Here is a 23,164-nt window from a genome sequence, read left to right on the forward strand (position 1 = left end):
ATACTGGGCTCAGCTGTACCTCGCTATTCCATTTAAAAGCTTCACTCCCCCTGTGGAAGATGTTAGAAATATCTTCTATAGAGGGAGTATGAATTTCATACAACCTTTGAGAAAGATTCAATCTGAATCTTCCACAGAGGGTTGATGAGTTTCAAATAGAATTGGTTTATGTGCTAATTCCATTTGAAATTCATTCTCCTTCTGTTGAAGATATTTCCCACAGGGGAGTGTGAACTTAAAATGCATTTTTCCAACCTCTGATACATTTAAGGATACTGCATCACCCTTTCATTTTCAAGTATTGAAGAAATTCACTGCAAAAGGTAAAAGTGTGCACTTCAAGAAATATCAGTGTGATTAGAAATCTCAGTGAATCAGAGAAGTGTTCGTCTCATCACGTCACACCAAAACACAACTTACTTAAAATTTCGCATCAAGCGTAAGGATTTGGCTGCACGGTAAAGACTTCTATAATTGTGCATGTATATGAGGGGGAAAAGGTGTTAAAGTAGTAGTGTTATTTGTAACAATTTTTGTTTAAAAAAGGGGAATTTTAAGGAATATTAGTAGGCAGTATTGATTTGCAACCAAATTTGAGTTACTAAGGTAGCATGGAATTTGCAAGTGGGATTGAGCTAATTTAGTTGAAATTCATACACCCCCTGTGGAAGACATGACCTTAATAATTGTCCATGCAGGGAGTGTGCATTTCAAATGGAGTTACCTGAATGGGTGACTCCCTGTGTAGGAGATTAAGGTCATGTCTTCCATAGGGGGTGAATGGATTTCATCTGGAATAGCCATTTGACCCATGGAGGGGATGGGTTCTTCATTCACAAGGATCTCAAACATTCTCATCAATCAAAGACACAGTTCTTTAACTCCAATTGACCTTTTCGTTAAATCCCATAAGCCTTTGAGGGTAGACCTGTGATGTTGCCATGCCGATGAGCACATCGTTACTGCGCACTTCACAGATTTTAAATGTGCAACAGCGATGTTCACTAAACAATGTGCGCATTGGCGTGACATCAAATGATGACATCTCAGGTCTACTCGCAAAGGCTTATGGGACTTAACGAAAAGGTCATTTTCTTGTACATTCATAGAATGACCTTTGAAGAGGTTGGGTATAAAAAGTCATACTCAGCAACTTAGGTCATTTGCTTGAGCTATGTTTGTTGAATGGATGTCACTGAATTATGCCATTAGGCTATTCCAGTTGAAATCCATACACCCCTTATGGAAAACATGATCTTAATCTTCCACACAGGGAGTGTGAATTTCAAATGGGGTCACCTGAATGGGTGACTCCATTTGAAATCTACACTCCCTGTGTGTAAGATTAAGGTTATGTCTTCCATAGGAGGTGTATGGATTTCAACTGGAATAGCCCACTAGAAATGAGACCAGTTTGGATCCTAGTGATTGTGGTTTGAGTGAGGTAGAGATGTGTGGATAGAATTCTGATTCTGAAAACTGACCCCAAATATACAACATTTGACCCCCAAAAAATAAAAAATCCACAAAGATGAGCACTTTTCCAGTTATTTGGAAAAAAACTGGAAAGAATTCCCCCTCCCCTAGCTCACCTCTTTCTAATCCATTTTTTTTTAAATTTAAGATTCATTACTACAGCAATGCCACCCTTCTCAACCACACATCCCAGCCCCACACCCACCTGTCCACTAAGAACCCCACCCTCTTCTGGGATTGGTTTACAATCCAGTAATATTGTGTTTTGAATAATAATAATAATAATAATAATATATACAATCAAAATACAAGACTCCACAACTAGACCCTCAAAATATTGTCTATATGTGTGCTATTGTCTCTGTAACTTTTCTGTAGCAATAAACTAGATTTTAGCATAGCAGAGATGTATTTGTAAATCTGATAAGGTGACATTATTTTATTCCAGGTTTCTTCATTGTGTTGTCTTGTATATAACTTTGTAAAACCATCTGAATAATTTATATAAAATAGCATACATTAGATTTTTACAAACAGTAAATACTAATTGAAAATCTTTAAAAGAAAACATTCCATATCAATTATTTAAAAGCTCAAACAAAGCAAATGCAAAAATTCTACAACAATAGTAATAACTATAGCAACATGCAAACAAAAGGATTGTTACCTTAACCCACTCTCCTCTTCTTGGCCTGGTATTGGAATGGATAGGACCTGTCTTGTAGCTCTCCTGTGTCTCCTGTCAACTATATGAAGCAAATTAAAGAAATGAAACAGGTGATACATATTTGTTAGTATTTTGTACATTTTTTTGTTTGTCATTTAATCTGGGTAAATCATTCAGTAGTATTCAGACACTGCTCTCCAATGATTCCAAGGCATATTCTTAAATACTTAAGAAAGTTCTGGCGATCTTATTGGTTCTTAGCCGTGAGATATGACACAATATAACACGGTTCAGCACACAATACGTGTACTTGTTATGTGAACCAATCAGAGGCACACTGATCGATTTTAAGCCCTAGGTAATTCCTTGTAAAATGTAGGATTTAATATGATTAAAATTTGGTATACTTATGATATTTTTATTTGAAGTGAGGTGTTTAAGAATGAGAATAAAGGTATTGTTTTAAGCCGCTGTCAAGCCTGTCATGTATCTATCGTCTCATATAGCATGGGCGACATCATTGTTACTCTAATCGTCACTATAATCAGAACTGGCTGTGAGGTCTTTTTCATCCACTGTATCTGCCCTACATATCAAGTATAGGAATATGTCAGAAATTAGAGTAGCCATTGTATAACAGAAGAAATGACCGACGGTTTATCTTCTTACCTACCCGATGACATCCATCCAATCAGAAAAAAACGACTGGAGACACCCCATACTTTGCATTTTTAAGCTAGATTTTGATTTTTCAACTAATAAGAGCCATAGTTCTCATTCTTTCACACTTGCCTAGACTTGCCAAAGCGCACCAGGGGCCCTGTAAGTGTGAAGTGGAGCTTCATACAAATCACTTCAGGCATCCTGTTCTTTTCTTAACCCCATGAAAACTACCAGCCTATTGGTCAAAAAGAAGCTTTCATTATCAATTGGAGCAATCAGCAACATTGTTACAATAATTTCCCCACACAAAAAAAATGGGATGAATTATTTGCAAAGCTCCATTCTGATCGGTGATTAAAATGAAGATATCATATTTGGGAGCACGTGTGGCCGAGTGGATAAGGCGACCGACTCATAATACATAGGTTATGAGTTCGAGCCCCGCTCGTGCCAACGTGTTGTGTCCTTGGGCAAGGCACTTTATCCTCATTGCCTACTGGGGGGTTGTATAGTTGTTTGTTTCAATGTTGCAATATTGGCGCTGATTAAGCTGCTGCCTGCAAATTGCATTGTGTCTGTTTAGTTGTGTTTAATATACTATTCTAGCAATTTGACCTGCGGGTCACCATTAGAGTTTGAAATAAAAACCTTCCTTTTATGTAATTGACCAATCAGAGGCAATGTTAGATCGGCAGGTAGTACTCAGGAGGTTAAAGAGTCCATCTACTCAAGCCTTACCTGTGGATGAGTTTTTATACATCTGCCCAGCAGCTTTGAATGCCTGCACACCTCTGAAGTATGCCCTGACGATAGCCCATCTGAACACAGCCACCGGATCAATGCCCACTAACTCACGTACAAAGGCCTGGTTGCTGTTCTTCAAGACTGTCACAATGTCCTGCCGCATCAGGTCGGTGTTCTTGTCTCGGAAGTCCTGCGTGGAATAATTAAGACAGGGTTGAAGACTTTAACATTGTTGTTTTGTTTAATCAAAAGCAAATATCAAATTCAAACATACCAATAAATAGATATATGTTGGCATCTTTAGGACATTTACCTAAGTTTTTAACATATAAGAGAGTTCAGATGCAAAAACCCATAGTCCATTTTTTTCAGAGATATAGGTACACATAACTGGTCAAATAGAGAGAAAAAATTGCCAATTTTGATCATTATAGTAAAACATTTAAATGTTTAAAGTTGGGTGTCAATTTAAAGCTACAATCCTGGAAAAAAATAGTTGGCACACTTGTACAATTTAATTGAAATGCTTGTCTTATCAAAATTGGAGAGGCGATTGAAACATGTATGCGATTATGTGAAGCACTGACTTCCTCCTATATCTCAATCTTCCCCACTCCCCATCTTTCAATATTGGAGGGTCTCACACACACCTGTTGGTAACATGGCTAGGTCCAAATTGAATTGTGAGAGCAGGGGGGATATACCAAAAGACTGGCAAAGGGTGTCAACCCTTTTTTCCAGGATTGTAGTATTAATATGGGACAATGCTGGTGGCCTTAACTCAAAACCTTTTAAAATGACTCTTCATTTCTTCCGCTGCCACTAGAAAATATCACATCGGCTGGCTCACAGTATGACTACATCATTTTTCATCCTGATGTGGCAGTGACGCCAATGCGTTGAGGCAGCTGTTTCACACATGCATGATGCATCTATGCGGTATCTTTATGCGTGCATATTCGTTGAAGCTGCACCCAAATAAATGCACACGGACGTCACTGCCACATTAGGGTAAAATATGGTACAATCAGACCATTTCATGAAAATAAAATTTTTGATCAATTGGCAATTCAGAAAACAAAATCCTGATTCAGTTCCATTCTTACTTATATAGTAATGCAAAAAATATATTGAATCTGTTTTTACAATTGAATGATGAGTACATCTGCACAGTACATAAAAGAGATGATAATTTTGTACAGTAATCTAAAAAGCAGATGAGTTCAAATACACAGCAATCAATGGTTGAGTGTTGTCGATCTTCTAGGAGGTCAAATGCTACTCTGAATATAATAAGCCAGAAATATGATGACTTTTCCATGTTATAAAAATATTGTGTACTTGTATGTGCTGCAACCTGTGAATAACATGTCTATTTATCATAGAGATTCTGTACACAGAATGGACTATTCCAGTTGAAATCCATACACCCTATGGAAGACATGATCCTAATCATCCACACAGGGGTGTAGATTTCAAATGGAGTTGCCCATTTACATGTAGGTAACCCTTTTTGAAAATCACACTCCCTGTGTGGAAGATTAAGGTCATGTCTTCCATAAGGAGGTGTATGGATTTCAACTGGAATTGCCTAATAGCTTGTGCATACCGCTATGTTCAATATGCCACAATGTCGCATTAGGATATCAAAACAGTATACCTCTGGAATTATTGGCTAAAGAATATACTGAACGGTAATTTGCATCTTTAAGCTTAAAGGAAGTCTCCAGCAATCACAACATTATGCCTTATATGTTAGAAAAATAATCATCAAGCACAAATCATATGCCATACAAGACGTAATGTTGTTATTGGTGGACATTTTTATAACAATTTGCCCACATAGAATGTAAGTTGTCAGCATACACATTACAGGCAGCATGCACACAAGCACATACTTTGAGTCAAAGTTTACAGAGTGCATGATGAAATAATCCGAGGTACACTATTTTGCACTCCATTATGAGCAACACACAAACATGGTTAAAGTCTGGACTCTTTATAAGTGTATCTCGTGTACCTCATTCCAATACTAAAACCACTTTCATGTACTTTGAACAGCAATATTTTTCATTTAAAATCAAGATGTTTCAATTTCTCTTGTACGAAAAAAGATTTTGGGTTTTCAGTCAGTGCCAGTATGTTTAAGTTTCTTTAACACACAAAAAATAATGCAGGATCAACAATTTTGATCAATATTTTGACCCATATTTTCTACTCAGTTGTCTTACTGACTTCTTCACCAATAAAACATTAATTCTGCCACTTTCAGATTTCTGCTGAAAATCTGTCAAACTGTAACAACAAGTAACCATAATTCCTAACCTTTATTTCACAAGATTTACATTTTCACCCAGCGAGAGTATCTCCTACCTACCTTGATTTTGTACTTGACTTGTCCAGCATAATGTACGATGATGAAAGACGCTTCCTGTTGTATCTGAACCGTCTGGAAGTACTGGTTCCTCTGATGCTCACTGACAAACTTCTGCAGCAGATTCTGACCATCGGTATCCTTAGCGGGGAAGCTGTAAAAACGAGGGCAGATCAGTGAAAGATGGTTACAACCTGTTTCGACAACAAAACATTGGTTAATTGCCTCCACTACGCTTCATAAATCTCTCTCTAGAAAAGCTTTAAATGTCAGCCTTGAGATTCCAAAGACATATTTGAGGAGATCAGTTTTAAGAGTAACTACCATCTTGTCCAATTTCAGTAACTTACAGCTGATACAGATATTGTTAGATGATATTGGATTATTCAAAGTTTCCCGTAACTTTTTCAATGTATAAGTATCATCACACACTGAACTGATTTGACTTCAAATGGAAATACACAATTTGCGGTTTTCCCTTTTCCCTTTCCTCTCCCTCTCTCTTTAGCTCTCCCTTACATGGTTACTATCTTATATTTACCACTGTCATGACAATGCGGGTTGTGAGATTTGAGTTAATGACCATGCTACATCCTTACAGCATTCAAACTTCCTCCTTTCTCACCATCTTAACCCGAGGAGATTTTGAACACAACCACCAAAGTACACTACATGATTCCTATTGGGACCGCCTGCACAGGTACACTGTTGCTAAGGTACTCGGCTGGTACTGTGCAGTACCAGAGGAGTACCATGCAGTGAAGTACCAGTGCCGAACCACTGTTGGTGGGTCTTAAGGTGCAGTAACAGCATTAGTACTATGTAGGTACTCAGTGTGTACTAGTCAGGTACCTTTGTGATGATGATGAAGTTTTTGTGATTTCCCCATTTTGAATTGTTTCACTTATTTTTTAATTCATAATTCTAACTTCTTGAAACAAATTCATCAGGATTGTGAAGTAAACTAAAGTTTTTAAATTATGTAGTCAAATCCAATGAAATTCTACTCACTTAGACAGTTTCGTCTTCCTGGTGAACAGTGAACAGCATAAGTCGGCCATCACCGACCATGTAGCACAGGAGAACCATGTCATTGACTGGGAGGGGGCAAAGATTCTCGAAAAGGACTCAAATAAACACACAAGATGGATACGCGAGGCATTATGGTCATGGATCAGAAAGAGGGGGCAGGAGACGCTAAATCGCGATGAAGGTGTATATTCTCTAAATCACATATATGATCCACTACTAAGAACTGTGCACCCTAGGGATGAGAAGTCTCGCGGGAAAACCAGTGGATCATCGCATTACTGAAGAAGTCTTCCGACCAGGAAGACGAAACTGTCTAAGTGAGTAGAATTTCATTGGATTTGACTACATAATTTAAAAACCATAATTCTAACTTTCTTACATTGACCAATACACAAAAGGAATACATTGTGTACATTTAGGCGGTAATTTTTGCGGTAGCGGCTACTTTAACGAGACTTTTCCCTTACTTATCCCATAACGCACTGCTCCAGGGGTACTTCCATATATATTCTCATGTCCTAGTACAAATGTCGGATTCAAACTGTGTTCAAACTCCAGCACATCAACTGACCTTTGCGAGTAGACCTGAGATGTTGTCATTTGATGTCACGCCAATGTGCACATCGTTTAGTGAACATCGCTACTGTGCATTTCAAATCTGTGAAGTGCACAGTAACGATGTGCTCAGCCTCATCGGCATGACGTCAAACGACAACATCTCAGGTCTACTCGCAAAGGCTAATGGGATTTACCAAAAAGATCAATAGTACGGTATGCACCCTTCTGGAATAGTACCTGATGGGATATATAGGGCAAAAGGTCTTTAAGACTTGGAATAAGAACATATCCTGCATGACATTAGAGGTTTTTTGTATAACTGACATAATATGATGAAACACCATCCTGTAATCATCAGCTTAAATTAATGAACACTAGTTGCCATGGAAGAATACTTAAGAAATAAGCTGTTGATATAGGCTATTTTCATTTAAAATCCATACACACCCTCTGGAAGACACAATCTTAACCTCTTACACAGGGGTAGCACTACTTTCGGGCTCTGTTGCTATTAGTATACTATTCAGAGAGGTTGCGTCAGCCTCGTGCTGACGCGCTCGATTGAACACTCGGTTCCTTGCGCTACACGCTCGCTAAGTCTGTGAGGGCCACAGACTGCGGCTAACACAGGGGGTGTAGATTTCAAAATGGAATTAGTTACCCATTCAGGTTAACCCCATTTGAAATTCACATGTATATCATATTTTGTTTTAGCAATTTATTTAAGTGTTTTTCAAATACAATTTAGGGTTTATTCCACAATTTTGGCACATCACACTTTAAATTTGGTATAATGTTTAGGATGCATATTACCTGTGCAATAAGTTATTCAACTCATTTACTTTTTATTGACCTATCCATTTCCAAATGAATGAACACAGCCAATTAAATGTTCAGGATGTAAACCATATGCTCTTATGTTCAGGTTTATATCTCCAATAATATTAAAGGCATATGTAATTATAACATGACGATCATGTTGATAGTTGCCATGCAGAATTAATTGTAACACCCCACTGCACTATCCCTAAGGTTCGTTATCCCCAAGGTTCGCTATATCACTAATTGCACAGAAAGATCCTTTATACTAAGGTTTGATATCACTAATTCATAATAAGGTTTGCTAGTTCTAAGGTTCAATATCACTAATTCATAATAAGATTTGCTAGTTCTAAGGTTCAATATCACTAATTTCAAATAAGGTTCAATATCACTAATTTTAAATAAGGTTCACTACCGCTAATCTAATTAAGATTTGCTATTTCTAAGGTTCACTATCACTAATTTTAATTAATTATCATTATCTCTAATTTCAAATAAGGTTCGTTATCTCCAATATCAAGGTTCGTTATATCTAAGCAGGTGACTAGTGATATCGAACCATAGATCTAGCGAACCTTATTCCAAATTTTCTTTACGTATAGCGAACTATTTCTGTATAGCGGGATTTTATCCTCATTGAATTTACACATTAGTGATAGCGAACCTTAGAGATAGCGGTCCTTAGAGATACAGAACCAGCGCCAAATTCATTAAGCTGGGTCAGATGCAGTGGCAGCACGAGGAATTTTTTTCTGGGGCATGGGGGGGCAAAGTGAATTTCTTGGGGGGGCAAAATTGGAAATTTACGTAATTTGGGGGTTTTTGCCTCAAAACTGGGGGGCAAGAAAAATATTTGGGGGGGGGGGGCAAATGCTCCCCTTGCCCAGCGCCACCACTGGTCAGATGGGAGCTTGACCTAGCGGTGTTTGCACTTTGCATTCAAATATTGAGACTAAATAAAGCAGACCATGCAGTTTGATTTTTAGTTTACTAGAAATTCAGATTATGAACAAGGGACACCGACCAACTAGTCATGACTGATACATTTATCCAAAAGAAAATAGAACAACATACATATGAAAACTTACAAATTCCCATAATAGACCTAACCTAACATTCAACTCCCTAAACTGCATCATAACAGATGAAATACTTAATTTGCCTTAATCCACCTTTCCTCCCAATAGGTTGGTATGGTCCTCACAACTCCCACCGATTTCCTTCACTTTACAGCCATCCCCCAAGCACTACGCTTGTACTTCCCCTTCCATGCTTACACATTTTACACATTATGATCCACCAGGTTTAAAGGATCTTATTCAAAGATTCATTTAATGTATTTGTGCCAGATGTTGAAGACATAAGGATCTGGAGTTTTAATATATCTTGAATATAGTATACCCACCTGATTATGGAACGGTGACAATACTATGTGTATTGTTAGAGAGGAAACAATTCAAATAGTGTGTAGGAGGGCAACTTTGGCAAAATTGGAATCATATGTGTAACACCACATGGACCTATAAAAGCACCTTCTCTACATACACCCTATGATCAGAGATCCATGGTATGACCGAATTTTATTTTAAACATTTTGCTTACTTTGTGTAAAATGAAAAAATAATCTAAAAACAAAAATACACCAAAGGTATTCCCTAGATAATTTGAACAAATTAATATTTCATTAATTAATTAACCAATTGCAAACCATTGCAGTAGGCATAATGCAGTTTAAAGTATATGTGACCCAATCTGATCTACTCAGGCCAAAGTTGGGAATTTTGAAAATTGACTTACTACCATTACTAACTTACTCAGTACCTATACTTGCTGATGAATCCCAAGATCTCTTGAATACTTGGTTGCAAAGTTATGAACCTTTGGTATATCCATTTTCTTATGTTTTTGATTGTTTTTTCTCCTCACTTTTTGCCTATATCTCAGTTTCATTATTGCCAACTTTAGCCTGATTGGATCAGATCTGGCCACATAAACAACCCATTTGGGCTATTCCAGTAGAACCCCATCCACCCCTATAGAAGACATGACCTTAATCTCCCACACAGGGAGTGTAGATTTCAAATTAAATCGCCCATTCAGGTAACCCCATTTGAAATTCACACTCCTGTGTGAAAGATTAAGGCCATGTCTTCCATAAACAGTCCTGTATTCACTATTTATAAATAGCAATATATAAATTCTTGATAGAGAGGAATGGAGGTTGCCATTATGGCTGGGCGCCAGTATGTCTGGAGAGTTGACCTCTAGCACAGTGGGTGGTATTCTGTACTTTTCAATGGTAAGGCAGTTGACTTCAGCAACAAGTCGCTCAAAATTTGGTGTGTTTTACCGAATAAAAACCATTATAAAATGAATGGCGCTCGGTAAATTTTAAAACGCTTTTGGTAACTTTTCTCTAAAATCAGTTTCTCATAACATGTGTAAGTTACAGGATCCCCCAATTTTCAGATTTTTGGCACATATCATTTTTGTGAAAATTCATGAATACCGACATCTTGTTTTCCTATTCATTTGTATGGAGTGAAAGCTTATCTAGATACACTTTGGTGGTGCGATGTTGTGTAATGGCTGCACCCATGTACCCCCATGGTGATATATAAATAGCTATTTATAAATAGTGAATACAGGACTGATAGGGGGTGTATGGCTTTCAACTGTAATAGCCCTTTGTGACTAGATTCTGTGACTATTTTGCTCATCATATTCCTCAATTTAATCTCCTCAGCCATTTTCATCAATGCTAAGCCTATTTTCAGTGAACTTCTCTGCTCAAGTCACCATAAAACACAATACCGCACATTCAAGCATGTACCAGATGGCCTCCATTTGCTCTCAGCCAAAATAAATTGTCACAATTGGGGGAATCATGCACAGCTAGCCGATTCCCCAGACAACAGTGAATTTTACGAGGCATTTCCAACACTGTTGCACAGGGATTTCATGTGTCAAAAGCACCACTGAACTGGGTTCCAAATGAACAACTTTTATAATCATGTAGTGAATTTGTAATGACAGATATGGTGCATGTAATACTACTAGAATGCAAATGTAATTTTAAAAAGACAATGCTCTGATTGTCAAGCTTTGTCAGGTTGAACAATGATTAATAAATTAAATTTTCATCACATGGGGAGTAATATCAATAATATACCATGATAGTTAATGGTTTCAATGTTTCCCTTAGCTCCTTTCCTAATTTGGTCTTAATCCAATGATTGCTAATGGCTTCAATATATGTGACACGATCTGGCCCATGGGGGCCAAAGGAGGCATTTTTGAAAATTGAATTACTGTAATTATTATTGATAAAATTGGCTATCATTTACTGAAAACACCAGAGGTCTAACAAACTTGGTTCTAAAGTTATGACATTTTTTGAAGTCCATTTTCTTATGTATTTAATTGAATACCTGAGTGGAAGAAGGGCCCAACTCCATCAAAACTGTTTTCGAGATATTAAGAAAAAACTTAATATTTGGAAAAGTTTTATAGGCAGAATGTTTTCATCTTCAGGGGACCTTTAATACATGAACATACAATATAACATACATTCAAAATTACAAAAGATGTTTCCATGGCAACGGTACAGGTCTTAATACTGAGCTGGAGTTGGGCCCTTCTTCCACTAATATACTGCAAGTACCAGTACCGTAAGCAGATGTGTTATAAATAGCTACGGAAATTTGGTAATTATCCATTAATTACACAAATAGAAGCATGTAATATGTTAACAAGAAAGTTTATTGTAGTGAAAAGCAGATTTCATGGATGAGCAAAATTCCTCTTTAACCCAATATTTGTGGAAGAAGGGCCCAAATCCATGGATTTGGGCCTTTCTTCCATGAAAACCATAATTAATTGTACGTGGAAGACCATTTAGAGAGTGGATTTTGGCTCATCTTTCACACACAAGGAAGAACAATCTGCTGGCAATAAAATGCTGGGTCTAACTCGTTTTTGTTAAAAATTGGAGTTGGGCCCTTATTCCACTCAGGTATTCAATTGTTTTTAACTCCATATTTTTACCTTTATCTCAGTTTCAAATTTGCCGCCTTTGACCCCCATGGACCAAATTGTGTCACATATATATACACCAACATTAACCAAACTGTTCTGGCAAAAACACCAGAATACAAATTTGTCATGACATATTTGCACCAAATATTATGTTAAACATAAAACATATGATGATGTATATTCATAAATAGCATTTAACTTGCTTTCTATACATAAAACATTAGTTTGAAACATAAAACGATCTTACAACAAATATATTGATACTAGTTGTTAATCTTTAACAGGAGCTGAAGCTTCCATGAGCCCTACTTATCCCTAGAGCTTGCTTAGTCTAGTACATAATATGACAGATGGCCCTGCCATGCCACAGACTGATACATCATATGAAACTGTGTGTACCTAATACATGGATTATTTGGATAAGGGGTAAATTTTTAACTCGTTATGACTTACAATGCGCTATTCCATTTAAAATCTATACTCCCTCTGTGGAAGAGGAGACATATGTGACCCCACGCCACAACTGAGCCCGGATGTCGCCCCTAGACCATTTTGAGGTTTTGGCATACTTGCAAAGGCCATACCATAAGCTTTAAAAAACACTTCAACCAGCTTCATAGCATATCTAGAAGTAAAGTTATGGTCGTTCAAAGGTGTCACGGTTTCAAAACGCGAAACCGAGAAAACACAGTTTAAAGTCAGGGGTTTCAAAATTTGCCAATTTTTAAATGATTTACAACTTTTGACCATAGCAACCATTACCTTCCATACATGCTATTACCACCAAACTTTCCGGCAATACCAAACATGGCGGCACTTTCGAGCGAGAGAATTTTTCGTAGCAGTGGACAAATTTCACGATTATTTCGACGCTCTAAAACACTTTTTACTCAATTTTAGGAATATTTTTAGAACGACAAGCTTCAGAAAATGAGGTTTTTTACTTGTTTCTACTCTATATTTTGCAATGAAACTTGGACTAGTGTAAGAAAACATATTAATCATTTCAAATCTTTAAAAATCTCATTTTTCATCGGAATGACCTTTCAAGCCAATTTTCAATGTAGCGCAAAATCAAGTTTAGCGACATCCGGGCTCAGTTGTGGCGAAGGGTCACATATGGATTTCAAATGGAATTCGCACATTAACCCACTCTATTTGATTCTCACCCTCCCTCTGTAGAAGATTCAGCTTGAATCTTTCTCAGAGGGTGTATAAAATTCAGATGGAGCAGCTTAATATGTGGTCATTCAATTTGAAATTCATACTCCCTTTGTAAAGATATAGGTAGTGTGGATTTTAACTGGAATAGCCCAAAGTGTCAAACTGTATGAGTCACAGACTGATGCTTAATCCCCGCTCATTTTCCCCCTCAAAAAAAGGGTAGAAAATGCATTAAAGGATTATTTTCATAGCAAGATTATGCTACATTAAAAGATTGCATTCGACATAAGATACGGTATTTTGTCTTAAATATTATCTGGCAGATTGATTTTAATCCTCCTGGATACAAGACGTGATGTCATTTTCAAAGAAAATCCTAATGTAATCTTCAACATTTTTTATATATTTTCAAGTATAATTTTTCTATTACAAGCTTATTTTTCACTCCAAGTTGTAAGTAGTTGCCTAATCATATGAATTCATAAATATTCAACATTTTTATACAATGTCAAGCACAATTTTGTCCATTATTAACCCTCTACAACCGATGTCGACTGCAGACGACTAGCTTCAAATTTTCTTTAAAAATTCAAAAATGTCAGAATTGAGCACTTTCATGATCAAATTTGGAACCAGCATAAAAAAGCATTAAAATGAGTACAAACAAGCCTGGTATTGGTTCAGTAGTTCTTGAGATAGCTCTTGATATTTTAAGAAAATATCTCAAAACTTGGGACATTTTATGTTGAAGCCTATGGCTAGCATGCAGAGCATCAAAAAGCTTATTTTTCACTGCATTTAGTAGTTGCGCTAATCATATGATTTCATAAATATTACAATTTTTTTATAAACTGTCAAGCGCAATAATTTTGTCCCTTGTTAACCAGCTTATTATTTTTCACTGCATTTGTAAGTGGATGCATAATCATATTATGTCTTACTTCTGATTTATTTATTTTGAACAGATTTGATTAAACATATTTCAGTTTATTTATCAAAATCAAGTAAGCCCTTCAAAATTACAATGTAGAAAGATGCCTGCAGAATTGTGTAACAGCTAAAATTCAGCTAAAATATAATTGGTGAAGTTTAAAATATAATTGGTGAAGTTTTTCATAGACAAATCTAAAATTGCAATTTAATTGTATTTCTTAGCTTTCTTAGCTACAAATGCAACTCTTCAAAGCTAAAAAAATAAAATAAGATAAATGTTGGCGGCAACGATTCTTCCAACAAAAATTATTTCCTTACTTGCAGTCATCATTGAGTATATGCAGCAATCCGGTAGGCCTCTTTTCTATCAGCAGTAGACACCCGGTATTATCAATGAAATCAATATCCTTCCAAATGATGCCTTCTCTTCGGTATTCCTCCTGAAAATGGACAGAGAGAAAAAAATAAAAACAATAGTGACTGAGTGATATTTCTGTTGTTATGCCAAACAATGCAGTAGAGGGCACAGTGTGCAGCGGCACTAGCTTATAAGAAAGTCTATACACATTAATGGTATGATGAATGTTATCAAATTGATGAATGTTATCAAATTGATGAATGTTTTCAGTCATCCAGTTGTAGTATATGAAGTTTGGAATTAAATCAAAATACTGGACTTTTTTTAGCAAAGCTACGTCACATGACCAGTCCAGCGGGTCAGTTGCCTGATGAAGTGTGATGGTATCATACGCAATGTAGCTTTGCTAAAAATAGTAAGTCCAGTATTTTGATTTAATTTCAAACTTCACATTGATGGTATCATCCTGTGCCTGGGCCCTGAACCAGAACCTCTATGGACTCTCTCCACCAAGGTGTATAAATAGGTAATATAGCATAACATAGTGCAGCATGCAGGTAAAAGACACTTGTTACGCAGGGAGTGGTGACCCCCCAAATAAGTTCAGGGGAGTCTTGTCCAAACCCCAAATTTAGAAAATTCAGGTAATACAAATGTAAAATCTGTAAAAATAGAGTAGACATATTTTAACAAAAATCTTTAGATATGGGCCCGAATTTTTGGTAAATTTAAGCCTAGAAATGGGCTAGGGTTTGGCAACTCAAAACGCAACGCCCCATCAAAAAATCACTACTGATAGGTGTCAAGTACAATGTCAAATGGTCCAACTGATGGTTCAATGCAAGAAGGGTGTAAACACTCTGCCATCATTATGTGTTTCCAACCTTTTTATATTCAACCAACAAAGTGAAGTATCTGTGTCATCTATAAAGTTAATAAAGAATGCTTTATGAAACTGTGCCATGATCAGACACTTCATGATCAACACTGCTTCCAGGACTGACAAAGAGGATCAATTTTGTCTATAGAAGCTTTACATATCAACTGCAATTACTTATGAAACCTCTGTCACAGATGCAATGTACAGGAGAAGATCCCTTGACCATACAGGCCTTTTCATATGCCCTGAGTCACAGTTTTTTGCCATCAGGCTGGCTGATATATCGTTGTCAGTATTCCAATATTAGAGATATCAGAGTGTTGATTAAACTGTCATTTTCACCTGTCATTTTGTGGTCTTGTTGACAATTTGTGGTGTGTGCAACTTTCAAAACATATTAAAGCTTATGAATATGTGACACAATCTAATCTGGCTCAACCAAATTGACTGTGTTTTTCATACATTGCATTGGCAAATTTTTCAAAGGAGACCCCTGTCTATGGATTTCTTTCTTTAAAATGTAGACCCCTGTCTTAGGATTTCTTGTGAAAAACCTACCCAATCCAGTGGCACATCCCTGTATGCCTCATACACGTACAGTACATGAGCACCCTTCGGGCTATTTAAACAATATTTTACGATACATCTAAAAGGATGAGGCCTACTGATATGTGACATAACAGTGTCTTCGCCATCCATCATTTCAAAGTAGTGAAATCTGGTGCAGGTTACAATAATGAGATTATTTACTATAGCAACCATGTCTTCTAGCTGGTAGACACCAATTATCAATGGGCTATTCCAGTTGAAATCCTTACACCCCCTATGGAAGACATAACCTTAATCTTCCACACAGGGAGTGCCGTCAACCCCTATGGAAGACATAACCTTCATCTTCCACATGGGAGTGTGAATTTCAAATGAGGTTACCTGAATGGGTGACTCCATTTGAAATCTATACCCCTGTGTAGAAGATTGAGACCATGTTTTCCATAAGGGGTGTGTGGATTTCAACTCAAATATCTTAATTTATAGACCACTTGACATGTGACGTCATTGCCTGGCAGTATGCATGCAAATTACGGAAATTTCCATTGTTCTTTGCCCTGCATATGCGTACATGCATTTTAAATGAATTTCATAAAGTACAAGAAAGCTATTGAACAGTGTAGCGGTTCGTTCAAGCATATCGATAGACCAGTCCCTTGCCTTTGTTGATAAACATTGAGGTCAACTCATCTATAGAAAGGACTGTGTAACCACATCACATAATTACCTGTTCCAGTTTAAAGACATGCTGATTGAAGTAGTACTGAAGGTGCTCATTTGCATAGTTGATGCAAAACTGCTCAAAACTGTTGCAGCGAAAGTCTTCAAACCCAAAGATGTCTAATACTCCGATAGAGTTGGCCTATGAGAAGAAAATAAGAAAATACAAGATGGTAAAAACAAACAAATGATGATGACTTTAGAACAACTAATGCACAATTGTACAAGCAAAGTAGCAATGGGATAACATAATATGTTAGTATGACATTATTAAAGCTGCCATGTAACAGAATTGTTGATAGTATTAACCCCATGAGAACTACCTGCCGATTGGCCAAAATGAATATTGTGTCCAATTTTGAACCAATCAAGAAAGATATTAATAAGATCATCTGCAAATGGAAACTTGACCATAAATAGTTTAAAGCCTAGTCATAATTGGCAATTGAAATGAGCATTTCAAGTTATCAACCAATCAGAAATGCTGTTTGATGACCAGTAGTGTCCAGGGGGTTAAAAGATAGAGCTTTTTCTAATAAACTGTCTCTTGTCAGAAAGTACAGTATTCAAAGATCATGATTTGTCATGATTTAAAAAGTATTTTTTCCCTTCATGCCCAAGAACTTATGAACATAGCTGACCCAGATAAATTACACTTCCTTCCACCCATGACCTATTTTAGCTTTTATCAGCTGTAGATGAACATCAATTCCCAGAGATAAACTGACATTTCCCAACCTGCATACAATAATAGCCCAGGGATTTCAAAGATCTTAGAAACTGGCACAATTTCTCATGAGAATACTGAAACCAAGATGCTGCATTAAGCTCATGATGAATTTTTCATGAATATATGTAATATTTACCCCAATTACACTAAGTACTCTTAGTCTTAATATGGAGCTTTTATTAAAAGCACTGGGATGAAATAGCGATTTCACAAATCAGCGATTTCCAAAATTAGTAAGAAGAATGTTGCAGTAGAAGAACGCAGTGTTGCAAAGCAGGTTAACAAAGTATTTAATAAAGATATGTTATAATTTTCAGACAATTTGAAGGTTAATTTGTTGGTAATAATTATTTATATACATAATATCCCAAATAGTCCTTTGATTCGGTATACTCCACAGGTGCAAAATTTAGAGGGTGGTAATTATGCAAAATGATATCTCAGATGAAGATGAGTGATTCCCATACATAATTTGTTGTAAATCTACTGATGTATTCCATTCAAGTAGATGAAAAATTTAAAGCCTTGAATCTCTCATAAAAGTTCAATGACTTTCAAAAGTTCAATTGACTGACAGAAAGTGAGGCTATGACACACAAAAAAGATGAACCTGATTTTAGATACAGCCACATTGGCAAGATTGGTTCAATTTGTATGTAATATATTCAAAACATATGGTTTAGGAATACATTCATGTGTTAAAGTGCAGCTTGATTGTGAATGTTAAAGGTAAAAAGGTTATCTTTGCATTTACATCATTTCTGAAAATGTGAAATGCTGGTTCGCTCACTTTCCTCCAAATGTAATTTCCTTAAAGAATGTATGTTACATCACCAATATTACTTCAGAGTTGTCTGTTTCGACAAGAAAATCACATCGTCTTGTCCCAGTGCACTTAACGATCTTAAGCCGTTTACTCCATACAATTGCACGAAACAAGCACTTTTCATTCCTAATTTCATTAGAATGAAATCGCTGCAGGTTAAATTGTTTCTACAAAGTGTAAAAAGCTTGTGTAAATCAAAAGTTTCTGATTTATTTTGAAAGATAACTGAAGAATTTATTTTCCAATCTATTTATCAACAGTCCAAGACTTATCTCATGATCGCTAGGTAGCTCGAATGCGCAGTTGCGTCTATCATTTACGTTGCATGTCGCAGTGGTCGCACACGTCCACATGTTGCGATATTTTGCATTCCTGTGTGAAGAACAAATTATGGATTCCCCAATTTCGTGCACATGAGTGACTGGTTGAACCTGATAAAAATGGCTATAAAGAGCAAAAGACTTGGACCGCACAAAATTCTTAAGACCCCTTAGATTTTGATTTTGTAGAGCTTATAGGGTCCAACAAAAAATTGCCCACTTGAGTCTCGATCGCCTGATATAACACAGGAGATAGCATTATTTTAAGTGGAACAACAAGGCAGTGTATTCTCTCTAAAAAACCAATTTCACCCTCTTTCATCACTCCCTGCATCAACTAATTAGCATTCCCTTAATGTACTGGCATCCCTATTCTATCACTATGTTGTGACTCTTTAGTACAATGGCATCGTTAACAAGTTCATTTTCTTAATTAAATTAACACACCTCGGCAAGCAGGTTATTAACCTCAGTGTGCTGACCTACATCCTCTGATGATGATGACATTTAATATTTGATTATAATTACCAAGCCATTCATGACTGATGAATAATCAACTTATTATTCAGCTTGAGGGGGGATGGAGTATCCACAGATATGGTACATCTCAAATAACCTCATCTAGCAGAACACAGTTCTTTAACTCCAATATGCTTGTACATAATTAAAATGACCTCTGCTTGTGTTGGGTACACAAACTCATACACCACAACTTTTGAGCTGTGATTTGTTGTATGGAGGTCGATGAACTATGTCACTGGCAATGAGACCAGTATGGCCCAGAGAAGATATCTTACACTTCCCACAATGCATTTCTTCCATGTCAATTTTCTGCACTGATTTGCTATCAAGTGCAACATGGGTCGATAGTGACAAAAAGTACCTGAATGAAAAGAGCACATCCAGATGTTGCAGAATATGTTTATTTCTTGACAAACGACCAATGTTTAGCCAGTTTATTCTCGACATGAAAACAAAGAAAACCCGTACAAAGTAATAGAAGTGTCATTTGATGTAATGAGGTGTTGCATCATGTTGCAAAGGATTCTGGGAAGGGTATGACCCGGGGTATGATATCTTCTCTGAGTATGGCCCATATTGTGATGGGAAGAAAGAAGAATTGTCCACTGACCAGAAGGTTATAGCCCTACTTTTGTTTTGTGCAAGAGGAATAGTATATCTCTATACCATTCTTGATTTATACATTTAAACTATTCCTATATATAAAATTCTTCCCAAAATATTCAATTTTTTCAAACTTTCGTGAGGATCACTGCAAATCCATCTAAATATTATTGATGAGATTCACCAGGATCATTCATATTTTAAATAAGTTCTGGTGACAGATCAAAATGAATAAATCTGTTAAGTAAACTTGATATGTTACCTGAACTTATTTATTTAATTGAAGTCACTCAAATATATATCTGCAAACAGCATTATACACTTACTTCAATTCTCCATCAAGACCATCTCATGAATAATAAATCAATAATTTTATTTTTTGACAATTCGAGAATTAAAGTTAACAATAGTTATTACCAAATGTTGAAGTAGAATTGTTAGTTATTACACAAATATACCATTGAACCATTAATAATAGTATTATAGGGACAAAATATCAAATATAACAAAATAATTATAGGTTTATACATGACATAAAATATCTCATTTTTCAAAAGGGATTACAATACAATAACCTGTCACTTAATAACTGGTAAATTCAACATCAATTGACCCATTGTTAACCATATCAAAATGCTTTTAAAAAAATAAACTGCTATTTAAAACTGCTATTTTAAAAAATAGCAGTTATTATACCAGTATACTCTAAATGGGCAATCAATAGCATTACACATTTTAAACTTTTTTTAAATTGTTGATTGATAGGTAGGATAAATTAAATTAAAATACATGATGGTGCTTACATCACATGTCATGCTATAATAAGCATAGATCAATGTATTTGGATAAACATGTTGTTTTTGCCTTTTTAGGGGATTTAGTATGTAAGACTGGGATATCCTGTATATTTAGGATGAATTCATGGGTTCTTTATACTAGTAAAACTAGTAGTTATGGCTTTGATTTTTAAAAGCTTTAACACAGGTATGAAAATGGATCAAGTTCAGGTTTACATGATAAAATTTTTAGGCATATTTTGAGGTTACAGGACTTTACACAATGGTGTCTACAAACACTACTATCAGGCCCGTATGCAGGGGGTGCGATTGCCATTCCCATCTACAAAGGTCCGCTTTTTTGCTATTTTGTCCAATAAAAAGGTCCACAAGTGACAGAAAAATTGATAAAAGGTCAACTTTTTGGTGACAAGACATTCAAAAAGTCCAAAAGGGGCAATTTTTACAGGATTAATGTCCACTTTTTTACAAAAAGTCTGCGTAAGCATACTTTTCATTCAAAGAGGTCCACTTTTTGGTGGAAGTTCTACACCCCCAAAAGTAAATCCTGCGTACAGGCCTGGCTACTATTTAGTAATTTTACATTATATTTAGCAAGAAAGGAGTATACACCAAAGTTCACACACATATCAGACTCTACACAGATATGGAGCATAAAATATGTCGCAATTTGTGACCAGAAGGGTTATTGTCTATGTACATGTGCAATCTACAGTATATCCTGATATATGACAATAAGAGAGTGCGCAAAAGCTGTAACTAATCAAGCCAGTCAGAGGAAATGCTCACAAAGGGTACAAAACTGTGTGATCAGGATAACCACTTCACTTCAAATCACATATTACGTATAGAGTAATCTATAAGCAGGTGCAAGGCTTATTGAGATGATTTCAGCTATTTGTGGTTTTGACGCATGGTTCAATATGATACATTTACTAGATATTGACTATCTGACTCTTGATCTGCGGTTGCAAGCTAAGCCGATTCTGATCTTCAAATCTCCTCATTTGTAAAGCTTTAGAAGGGTAAGCTAGTAATTAAAAATTTGATGAGATGGAGCTTAATTTAAAGTAAACATTATAGCAACAGGATTCCTATGGTCATCTCTCAATGATACATTCTCTGTGATTAAAGGACACTATTCCGAAGGGTCACAAGTCCAAAAAGCCAATTATAATCATTAAACCTAAACTTCACCCTAACCTAAACTTCACCCTAACCTAAACCCTAAACCTAAACATAACCCGATTCCTAAACATAACCCTGACTCTAATCATAAACAACATAAATCTTAGAATAATTAAAATTAAGACTTTCATACGACTTGTTTATTTCGCTTACCGCGGACACTTTTGAGGAACTTCCTTGTCGTCAGCCGATGTTGTTAGCTCTTATTATTTTCTTGGAAAGCGCTCCCAGTAAACAAAATAAACGAGTAGTGTAGAAGTTGAATTTTAAATTATTTTCATTTTATTATCACTACATATGAATCTGCAATTCTAAACATAAATCCTGTGAATCATAACCAAATTAAGAATTACATCAACTATATATTCCATGAAACAGGGCCGTAGCAAGCGGGGCGGCCGGGGATGCCATGGCCGCCCCACTTTTTGAGAAATGTTTTTATGTTTTTCTTTATATCTTTATTTCAATATGGGCATATATTTGTATTTTGGCCGCCCCACATTTGTAATGGCCGCCCCACATTTTTCAACCTTGCTACGACCTTGCCATGAAACAACACTATCGCAAATATCTCGCAATATTATTATGAATATGAGCAAAATGGTTTGTAGTCCTAGTTATTTTTAAAACCAATTTTCCAATGTCCTTCCTATCGTTTATGCAATTGATTTCCTTATTATTGCCAAAAATAATAAGTTAACTTTTTACTGTGCTTTAATAACTTTATTAAAACCCCTGACCTAATTTGTAGTCAGTTCGATATCAAAATGCTGTGCCTCGGAGCATTTCAATTTGATATTAGAGGAGGATATTAAGTTGAAATTTTTCTATGCAAGATGCTACCAAAAATAACTTTCTATTGATGTTAGACTAAAGGATGCCCATACTCAGGCACCTGATATTGCAAGAGCATCTGAAATCGACACTGTAGACCTTTCAAAAAGCACCATTTCCTGAAACCTGACAATTTTCTGATATTCTATCCACTTTTAGATTTGATTTGATTTGTTCAGATTTTATAAACCTAGATAACCCAGAAAGTGTCTTGTGAAGCTTATTTCCATTGAGGTAGGTCCATTTGAACACCAGGATGGGTTTACACCCTACTCCTCTTGAAACTGACTGTGAGCTACATTCGTGGAACTGACAAATGTCCCCTCCTAAGGACGGAATTCCCTCATGGTTCATTTACCTCGCTCT

At 36.2% G+C, this 23,164-nt stretch overlaps 1 protein-coding gene across 1 annotated transcript in view; it reads right to left on the reverse strand.

Moving 5' to 3' along the window:
- Positions 1-23,164, reverse strand: part of LOC140159570 (unconventional myosin-IXb-like) — a 152,133-nt gene that overhangs the window by 48,535 nt on the left and 80,434 nt on the right. The window contains exons 9-14 of the mRNA XM_072183061.1: positions 16,986-17,120; positions 14,790-14,911; positions 5,928-6,078; positions 3,545-3,740; positions 2,144-2,222; positions 421-468 (exon numbers count right to left, since the gene is read on the reverse strand). Coding sequence (XP_072039162.1) covers positions 421-468; positions 2,144-2,222; positions 3,545-3,740; positions 5,928-6,078; positions 14,790-14,911; positions 16,986-17,120 — 731 coding nt within the window. The remainder of the gene's footprint in view (positions 1-420; positions 469-2,143; positions 2,223-3,544; positions 3,741-5,927; positions 6,079-14,789; positions 14,912-16,985; positions 17,121-23,164) is intronic.

The sequence above is a fragment of the Amphiura filiformis genome, chromosome 8 (genome assembly GCF_039555335.1).
Source record: "Amphiura filiformis chromosome 8, Afil_fr2py, whole genome shotgun sequence".
In the NCBI taxonomy this organism is placed as follows: domain Eukaryota; kingdom Metazoa; phylum Echinodermata; class Ophiuroidea; order Amphilepidida; family Amphiuridae; genus Amphiura; species Amphiura filiformis.